The sequence below is a fragment of the Austrofundulus limnaeus genome, unplaced genomic scaffold (genome assembly GCF_001266775.1).
Source record: "Austrofundulus limnaeus strain Quisiro unplaced genomic scaffold, Austrofundulus_limnaeus-1.0 Scaffold222, whole genome shotgun sequence".
Classification (NCBI taxonomy): domain Eukaryota; kingdom Metazoa; phylum Chordata; class Actinopteri; order Cyprinodontiformes; family Rivulidae; genus Austrofundulus; species Austrofundulus limnaeus.
In genome coordinates this window covers 641,469-652,207 of record NW_013952624.1, presented here as the reverse complement: position 1 = coordinate 652,207, position 10,739 = coordinate 641,469, and the positions used below count along the sequence as shown (strand labels likewise).

At 39.3% G+C, this 10,739-nt stretch overlaps 1 protein-coding gene across 1 annotated transcript in view; it reads left to right on the top strand.

Moving 5' to 3' along the window:
• fndc4a (fibronectin type III domain containing 4a) overlaps positions 1-10,739 on the top strand; it is a 30,642-nt gene that overhangs the window by 8,988 nt on the left and 10,915 nt on the right. Inside the window, exons 2-3 of the mRNA XM_014019485.1 lie at positions 3,492-3,607; positions 4,794-4,998. Coding sequence (XP_013874939.1) covers positions 3,492-3,607; positions 4,794-4,998 — 321 coding nt within the window. The remainder of the gene's footprint in view (positions 1-3,491; positions 3,608-4,793; positions 4,999-10,739) is intronic.

The window sequence follows — 10,739 nt, the reverse complement described above, 5'->3', positions numbered from 1 at the left end:
GGCTGTAGGAATGTAATGGAAGTCAATGGAATGTCCCCATTTAGATAGCTGTGCAAACTTGTGTGTGTGAAAAAAAAACACCAATTATTAATTTTTCAAATTCTATTTTGAAAGGAAAAAACAAATAACGAATACACAAATCGAACCAAATGATTTTGAATGAAAATGAAAGAAAAAAACAAGCACTCACTTTTGGCCTGACCTGGAACTCCTCTCTCCCCTGCAGACGCTGAGAGCGGTTTGTGTCCAAAACAGCTTTGATCGTGTCTGATCTCATTTGGGACACATTTTGCATTATAAAGCATACTTATAATTATTTGCATAGTGTGCAAAAAACTTTGCTCATTTTTGTTCAAAATCAGAAATCAGAAAACAGTTCATTATCGAAATTTTCTTTTTAGAAAAATGAAAGAAAAAAATAGCTTTCTTTCTTCTTTTTTTTTTTTTGCTTTAAACAAAAAAACAAACTGCCTGAATGTACACTGACCCCTAAACTCTATACAGTTCCAATTTACTTTTGGTTTTTATCCTATTCTAATAATTTGCCACTTTTTTCAGTTCTTTAATCTCCCTTCTCAACCCAATCTGAGTGCAGGAGCCTGAGGAACTGAACTTCAGGGTCAGCGTTTGCTCTAAATGCATCCAAAGTGTAAAAATCCAATGAGGGCACAGAGAGAAACATTAAAGGAAGATGAGAGGAACATGGAGCAAACAGTGAGACTCAAATCATTTGTACAAACTCTAGATTTGTATCTCATTGTCTTTAATCATTCTTTTGTAAGCAAGCCTATTTTGTTCTTGCACATCAAATCTCATCACACATCTTACTGATTAATATGAGAACAGAAAGACTAGGGGATTACAATCCACTTTAAAAAGATTATAAAATCTATATAATCTATAAAGATTATAAACCTTAAACTGCATCAGTAATTTTTCCACTTTGTGCTCAATGTAATTGTTTCTTTGATACCCCTTTTGTGGAAAAAGTCATTTCTTATTCCTCGTATCTGACATTTCTCCTCCCTTGATCTTCTTCACACAGTGTCTGCCACTTTCTGGGAAAACACAAATGTTATTAGACGTACAGTAACAACAAAAGCCTTGGAGAAATGGCCTTCAGGTTGCAGCTGATCCCATCTGGCCTGCCTGTCTGACCCGTACAAACTCCTCTGTTAGAGCCGTCACCCCTCTCTTCTTTCTTTCCTTTTGGTTGCTCGGGCTTTTGTTTCCACTTTGCAATGCTGGGGATGACAATGTAGAAGAGGACTGCAAAGTGACAAAAGCAAAGAAGGGAGAGTCAGAAGTTGACAAATATCAAATGTTAAAATGGAAGGACTTTTGAAGGATAGACATAAAATGCAAATATGTGACTTTAAATTCCATAGGTTCAATATAAAGTAAAATAACTCACGAAAGACTTAAAATACCCCCACAAGTTTAAGACACAAAAGATTAGGCACGCAAGATAAAAAAAAAAAAACAAAATCAAAAGAACATTTATCATTTTGATAACTTTAACGTTCCACAGACACAATCAAAAAGATAAATGTTTTAACCTCTCAGCAGGAGGAAAAAGTGGCACTGGGTGGCAGCCAACTGTGAAACTAAATTACAGAGAGCAGTTACAAAGTGCAGTACATAAAAATATCTTCAAGATGCTCTTTGAACCTCTGATAACATATCCTGATGCATCTCAGTAATCCGGGTAAAAAATCAAAAAGAAAAAAATTGTATAGGTCTTCTGGACGGGTTCTTCTCTAATGAAACGTTTCGTCTCTCCTCCAAGAGACTTCTTCAGTCTGAGAGTTTCAGGCAAAATTCAGGCTTTTAAGCCCTGCCTCCATGTGACTGATACTCACATCACATGGCTATCACTGACACCTAATTAACACCTATTGTTAACAGGGGGTGGAGTGATACTGGCAATAGCAACACTGTAGGAGGGGGACAACTGAAAATGGAGACCTCCACCTCTGTTTAATGATGGACGGTCTTTCTTCACAAAAATGGCTTCTTTTACTCCTCTCTCAAACCAGCGTTCCTCCCTATCAAGAATGAGAACATCTTCATCTCTGAAAGAGTGACCGGTGGCCTGTAAATGAGTGAAAACTGCAGAGTTCTGGCCATTAGATGTAGCTCGTCTGTGTTGGGACATTCTTTTGAACAGTGGCTGCTTTGTTTCCCCGATGTGTAACTGGTCGCAGTCCTCCTGGCACTTAACAGCATATACAACATTGCTCTGTTTGTGCCGGGGCACCGGATCTTTGGGGTGAACCAGCCTTTGCCGTAATGTGTTTTGGGGTTTGAAAGCCACTGGGACATCATGTTTAGAAAATAAACATCTCAGTTTCTCCGAAACCCCCGCAACATACGGAATAACCACTGGTTTGGGTCTGGGTTTGGGGTCTTCATTTTCACCTGAAGGTTGCATGGAATCCTGTCTGTGTTTCCTGTCTGCTTTCAGGAAAGCCCAGTCAGGATAACCACACTGCTCCAGGGCCTGTCGTGTGTGTGATTTCTCTTTCTCCCTGGCTCCTGGGACTCTGTACCACAGAGCAGACAGTGTCCCTACAAACCCAGGAGCCAGGGAGAAAGAGAAATCACACACACGACAGGCGACATGGGGATTTTTTTTTCTTTATGCGTTCCCACGCGAAAGTATTGCGTTACCTTGCAATACCTTTTGCGTTCCCTCGCRAAAGTCGTTAAACACTGTTGTGCCTGCTGGTTTATTAACAAACTCACATGTTCACCATTAGCGAGTTAGCCTACTGCTTTAATTCAGCTTCAGAATGAATATATCACACAGCTACGCATGGAAGGATGTCATTTACAGATATTTTAACACAGTGCAGCCACGCAACATCGATGTCAATTTCACGAACTTGTGGCGACCCATCCTGTTTTGGTAACTGGATATTTCAAAATAAAAGTCTGTTTTAATTCAGTTCATATACAAATCAAATTTTTGCGTGGGAACGCAAAACARTMTTGTGAGGTAACGCAAAAGTATTGCGAGGTAATGCAAAGGTATTGCGTGCAACGCAAAAGAAAAAAAATCCCCCTGTCCCCTCACGGGCTCCGTAGCTCTGACACTAAACAAAAAGAAAAAGAAAACAACTTACAAGCAGTTGGTGAAGTGATTAATAAATGGAAACAGGTGTGACAGACAGGCAAGACGAAGTAGCTGAAGGAACCTGTGAGCAGAAACAAAACAAACCCAACTGCAGAAACAAAAACAGATAGGAACAGAAAACACCTGCAGAAACAACCTGAACATACTGATAAAGTGCAGAAAATGAGAACCTGTAAAACTAGATAAACTAACAGAAACATCTAAAAACTGTGACACCTTCTGTGAAACTTATGAGGTAAAGTTCTTTTTGTTTCTTTACAACTCAAAAGGTTTGTTTACGCTCAGTTCCAGCGAACAGACTTTGCTCGTCTCACTTTAACTGACTTCTGTCTTCATTCTTCCTCCTCACCAGACCGGCCACCAGCTCCTGTAAACGTGTCCGTCATGCATCTGCGAGCCGACTCAGCAACTGTGTCCTGGGAGGTTCCGGAGGGGGACATCATAATTGGCTTCTCCATCTCACAACAGGTCTTTTTTTTTACCTTATAAAATAAACCACTGTCATGTTCGCGGTTTCATTTCCATTTTTTACGGGGAACTCAGCCATTCGCAGTTTGATCCGAAGCTTTTTTGGCAGCCCAACAAGCCCACAGGCGGAATGAGGAGGTTTATTATGATCTGTTTTCCTGCATGCTATGGTTTTTATAGACAGAATAATATTTTTTCGAAAACATTGTGGAGGTAGTTCAATAGATAAATTCCTTCAGACTTAACATGGAGAAAAACTTGTCGAAGCCTGGAGTGAGAATAAAAAACACCAATAACTCAGGAGGAAAAAAGTTACAATTCGAATGCTTAAGTTTATTAAACAGCCACACTGTTGTATTATCACATTATAATGCAACAAATATACAGCAGTTTATTAGTTTTATGGCTCACTATTACACAGCAATTAAAATTTGTTTTCTATTCAGCGTGACTCTTTAGTCAAGGTTCTTCAGCATCTTAGGCAGCTGCACTTAAACGTGTCTTGTTATTTCCCTAAAGCTTTAGTCATTACTCCGTTTGAAAACGTGTGAACGCTTTTTGACAGAACTCCCATTCAAGCAAAGCCATGAAAGCCCAATGAAAGGAGCCATCTGGCCGATTGACGCCGTAAGTGCAGATGAGAGCGAGCGGAGAGGAGATATACGGCTGCGACTGGAGGAAGAGATCTCACATCATTGTGCCTCGATCGATCCGACAACCTTGTGAAAAGGTCAGACGCGGCGGCTGAGCTCGTCCGAGCTCCTCTCACAGAGTGTTTGCCATCTAAATTAAAGGCGGCGGCGACTCCACAGCCTCTCGATTCCTCATCAAGACTCCATTTGGTGAAAAAAAGTGCAGAACTGTTAACACAATGCTCCGCAGGTTGTTCGCTGGAGCTCGGGGTATTTTCTGGTTGGTTTCTCCATCTCAAACCGGGCTGTGTGTGTCTGATTGTTTCACAACGTTTTTTGTGACTTTGCCAATTATTGATTTTAACTTTGCCCCGTTAAAAGTAATGAAGCGAAGGAATGCCACTTCCAAGAAAAGCCAATGCCTTTCGCAACGAGGCTAAAGCGTTTTTGTGTGGTCACTCTGATTGCTAATTTGCCCTCAGTATTGACTACTGCTAGAGGTCTCGGGTAGTTCAATCTATTCTGTCGCTCTCTTTTCCTTTTACTGCACCCAGAGGCAGGATGGACACATGCAGCGATTCATTCGGGAGGTCAACACCACCAGCCGTTCCTGTGTCCTTTGGGACCTGGAGGAAGAGACGGACTACATCATCCAGGTCCAGTCCATTGGCCTGTATGGGGAGAGCCAGGCCAGCAAGAAAGTCCACTTTCGAACCTTAAAGAAAACAGACCGGTTCTCCTCCAACAGCTCCAACCAAGGTATGCTGCTGTCATGTGACAATATGTTTTCTAGAGAAATCAGGTTAAAATGATGGAAAATAAATAAAATAAATAAATAACTGAATTGTAAACATCCCACATCCAGGAAACTGATAAAACAGGACATGTGCTGCATTGTAACTGCAAGTGAACAGACTATGCTTTTAAATAGTGTTCAGTACTAAAAGCTAACACTCATGTGGTATGGGGCACCAAGTGTAAAATAAAAAAATGTAATTGTCGCCAACACATTTTTATCATTGAGTTCACTTTGTGAGTGTAAAATCCTAGTTAAAAAATACCACTCACATTTTTGTTGTTTAGCTCACTGTTCTTACATTTTACTCTTTTTTACTAAATGCTATGTAAGTATTAAATCAAATCTAAATGTAAAAATTCAATCTTAAATCTTTGTTGTTGTTGCTCGGCTCTTGTTTTTACATCATCCTTCTGACACAAAGGCAACCGCAAACTTTGCTAACACTGCTAGCGCTGCTAACACTGCTAGCGCTGCTAACACTGCTAACAATTTCCTACAAGACACCAAACTTGCAGTTGCAGCCTGTGTCCGAGCTGTGCTTCAAACCATAGGTGCAGCCACACCGTTCTCGATGAACACGTTTTGAATTAGAATTTTAAACGCCATCTTCAGCAGCATTAGCACGGTTAGCAGCATTAGCTGTTGCTTTTTGCCTCAGGTTGATGATGTCATAACAAAAGCCAAGCACCAGCAGTAAAGGCTGCATTCCATTCCAAAATACCTAAGCCTAAATGTCAACATTTAGCCACAAAATTTAAGATTTAACTTTTACATTTAGATTTACAATTTAATATTTACATATTACATCCATCTATCCATTATATTTTACTCATTTCTTTCAGGGTCATGGGGGTCACTGGTGCCCATATCCAGCAGTCACTGGTACACTCTGGACAGGTCACAAGTCCATCACAGAACCACTTAGAGACAAACAAGACAGACAACCATTCACTCTCTCGCTTACACCCAGGGACAAATTAGAGTTACCAATTAGCCTAACAGTCATGTTTTTGGAGGGAGGAAACAGGTGTATCTAGAGAAAACTCATGCATGCACGGACAGAACATGCAAACTTTGCCTAGAAAGGTAGCTGGAACCTGATTCGATCCTTTGCTGAGAGACACCAGTTCTACCAACTGAGCCACCCACATACCGTATAACCTTTAACATTTAATAAAATTTAGCTAAATGTAATAACTGTGTAAGAACAAATCAAAGTTTTTGTTTGCTAATTGTGCAGAAGTGAAGCTGACTGCAGAAGCTGGTTTCGAGGCAGCTGTTTTTTAAATATGACTCCATCCTTGGCTTTTCATTCAGCATGAATCCCAGCATCCTCACAGAAGAGAACCATTACAGGCAGTCTTCCTGCTGTTACACCGAAGCCACTTTTTACTCCTCATTCTTTTTAAACGCAGCCTGACATTGAAAATGAGACACATTAAAAGACAAGTACTGACAAGTGAGAGTTCATGAGAGCTCCTTTTCACAGGCTCACCTTGTGAGGTGGGAGCGATGGTGACAGGGGAGCGCTCAGCGTGTTTCTTTTGGGCTTATTTCTCTTTTCCCCAGACATCATTATAATATTGAGAGACTCAAGAGCAGCGAGCGTCTCTGAATTTATGCAACGTTACATCAGCCATGGTGGCTTTCTGCAGCGTCTGAACCACTTTAAATTCAGGGTACGGGCTCAGCTCACGGACTGACGGAACAATGAATACCGTGACCAATACAAAACTGAGGCAGACTTACTTTCTGGCAAGATCAAGTGGTTGTAATTTTATTCATTTATTCATAATTAAATTTCTTATTTTTTAACAAGTTATCTGCATAGAAGCAAATGCAAACTCAGCAACCAGCATTAAAATACATTCACCTGAATGAAAAAAAGTACAGCTCTTGATCATGCCAAATAGTGAGTCTGTTTCCATGTTTTTTAATTGTTAATGATTAACTTATTAAGGGTTTACAAACTTATGAATAACCTATTTATGAAGCATTAATTGTTGCTTAAAAAAGGACCCTCACCCCGGATTTACACTGTGCACAGCACCACTTTGGTCCACTCCACGCACTTCACCGTCACTGTTTTCCACCCTGATTTACACTGCGTGCGGCTCTGCTGCAAAGAGTCGATGTGCTTTGATAAACCTGCACAGGAAATGCAAGATTGTGCAATAAACCCACACATTTTTATTAATATAGCTTTGATTTTGACAAAATGTAGTTTTTCTTTAATGAATTGTATGATTTTTGCTCTGCTGTTTGGCAATCGAATATAATTTTGGCCGACACCGTTCACACACACCTGCCCTGCGGATGCGGTGTAAATGCTCTCATTGATCATTGTCATGGAAATGATTTACCAAGAATGCAGAAACACATTGGAATAAATGCACAGAAAGTCTGCGTGTATGGTCGCCATAATGATTTAATCTTGAGCAACAAAACAGACGTCAATCAGGAAGTCTGTCGGGTTTGTGGCTGCCTTCGTCAGCAGAAACAGCCAGTAATATAACATTATGTTAACACCATGTGACAGTTTACAACCAATCACAGATCGACGAATGTACTGCCCAGCCAATCACAGGGCTCTCAGCTCAAAGAGTTTCTTATCAAACAAGAGAGGTCAATCCCTCGCTGGAGTCCTGTTGTCTGGGCCAAAACAGATTAACAGCCGAAAACTGGTTATAAGAAGATATGGTTACTGGACAGTGTCAAGGTAGAACAGATATATATAATTAATCCAAAACAATCATAATGTTGGCATTTTTACTGCGGAGCTTGTATCGGAGTGGATGCAGTGTAAATTGGCGGTTGCTGTGAAGGGATCGTGTGTCCTCCTTGAACACATTGGGAAGAGCTGAAGGGTGTCACTTGGGAAAGGGATGTCTGGGACCACAGCTAAGTGATAGAAGACAGATAAGTGGATGGTTATTTGCGAGTGCAAATAAAAGTAGCAGGGGCAGCTAGCTGTAGTACTTCCTGTGCAGGGTATGGAACACCCTGCAGTATTTTTGCTGGAATAATTATTTCTCCAAAGTTCAAAGAGACATCACTTGAAAAAAGTCTGAACGATCCCTTTAAATGTATTTTGGCTGTGATATTCGTCTGTAGAAATGCTGACACAAGTAGCTCATAAATGCTCATCTTTAGCTGAGTCAGACTGATTTTCACTTAATAAGCTAAAACAACTGTCTGAAGCACAAAAAACCTGCACCACATTCATTAATTGAATTCAGACACATATTATACTCGCTGTTTGTCCTGATAATGTTTCTTTAGTTTAAATAAATAAATTTTAGTTGATTACAAAGCTGTAAACATATCTCAGTAAAGTGAGAGTTATGGTCCGTGCTGGCTCGTAGAAAGATTTATTTTGCTACTTGAATCAGGATTTGCAACCTCTCTCCTAAAGTCACAGCTGAGTCTGAAAAAAACAGCCAATTCAATCGATGAGCATCATTCCTAGGATTTGTTGTTGTTGTTTTTCCCAAGCAAACATTGTCAACTTTTCATAAATCCCATGCCGACACTGCTGACTCGTCCTCTCTTATTGAGTTTTGCCGTGTAGCTCTGGAAACACGTTCAGCTGCTCAGTCATGTTTGGCACACTGCAATAGTATCTTCAGCTTTGTTGTTGACAAAATGACTTTTGAAACACAATCACAGTGTGGCTACACAAAGCACAGGTGCACAATAAACATTAGAGACAAACAGATTTTTATGTTTTGTTTGAGATAAAATTTTAAAAAAAATGAAAATACACACTAATCTATAATTAATGTCACTGGTTTGGTAGAAAATTAACCCGTATACTGGTTTAATAATTAAAACATAAAACAGTGGAAAACATCAGCAACAGCAAACCAGAGATTATAAAACTAAATCACGTTTTATTTGCAAAGGAGAGGAATGTGCATCTAAACGATGTGTTAAAACCTTTACAGTCAAAAGAGGCATTTCTGCTTCTTTAATCCTTAAATAATTTTTTTTTTTTAAAAACGGCAAAATGTGCAACAACTGTGACCATCAACTGGTGGTCCACAGGCCACTTTGAGTTTATTGGAGGGCCTTTATTGACTGCTGTGAGTAGTGACCCTTACACTTAAAACTACTGTTTGTTACATTGTAAAACTAAAAATCAATAATGCTTTAATATATGTTTGTATTTTTACATTTTAGGACCAAAGAAACGATGCTATGCATGTAAATAAGGAGAAAACAAACATTTTACAGTTTATGGGGAACCTGATCCACTATCCTGCATGTTTTAAAAGTTTCTCTGCTCCAACAACAGCTGATTTGAATGAAAAGGTGATTAATGGGCTTTATCACTGACTCAGGTTTGGTGCAGCAGGAAAAACATAAAACCATGTTTTTTTTTCCCTGTATTTCTGAAAGTTTCGTGGCTTTCGACAAATTTTGCTAAAGAACACACATTCGCTGTCCGTTTTATTATCTCCAGGTTTCCATGAGCTGTGTGTTCTTTAGCTTTCATGTTTATCACAACAGTGTGATGCATCCTGCTGCTTTCTGTTCCCTTGAAAGCCTGTTGGATCGCTCCAGCTCTGATATTACAAAACCCTTTCAGAGAAGCTCCATCTTTGCCAAGTGCTTCCACTAAAAATGAATTGATTTTTTTTTTTTGTAGAAAGTTTACTGAACAGTCCTAACTGCCAACACTATGACACTCACAAATCAATGGTTTTTTATTACGTTTTATGCGTATGTCCGTCTAAGATCTAAATACGAAAGTGTTTTATTTCTCAGGGATCGATATGCCTAATCACTCCACAAAAGAGAAAGCTTCACCATTTGTGTAGTTCAATGGAAAGCTCTTAATTTATAAACTTCAACAATGTGTATTATGGCTACCTTCGTTCACTCACTGGGTACGGGGAAGAAGAGAAAGCATGGTTATAATTTTATTTCAGGAAATCCCTGCATTCCATCAATTGGTTCATAAATATGTGCAAAAGTGAACAGCATGTTTGCAAAAAGTAGAGCATTTTAAAAACAAAACAACTGGATTTTTGTTCTGGAGTTGAAGACATTTGCCTCCCATTTGGGGAGTTTTCTCACCAAACTGGAATGTGAAGTTCTAAGCTTTTTAATGTGAAAATCATTTATGCAACCAAATCCTTTGTCTTATTTAGGTCACCTAGAAATGTGGGGTTTTTTTCAGCTTGAGTTGTGAAATATTCTGTACTGCGTCACAAACCCACATTTTTACCCTTAAAAGGATCCACATCAGTGATTTTACTTTTCTGGTCATCAGTGATGGGAAAATACATAATAATAATAATAACAACAACAACAACAACAACATAAGTCATCTTGTCGCTCCTCCTCCTCTGTCCCTTCTCCATGCAAAGTCTATCTGTGACATACGGACATAATGAGTTACTGACGTGTCTAATTTTGTTTGATCAAAAACTTTATCATTTCTCAACATTAGATGGTTTTAGTCTGAGCTATCATTTTAAGCGTTGTTTGTTGTCTAGAACTGTTTGAGTACCATGTTTCCTGACCCACACAGAGGTTCTGACCCCACCTTTATGAACCTCTGCTGCATTACACTGAAGAAATTTTGTAACTGATGAATTGAATATTAGATTCAGTTTTGTATTTTATACTTTCTGATCATTTCAGTCTGAAAGATTGAAGCTGACAAAGAGTTGGTGTGTTATCATGTGTTCTT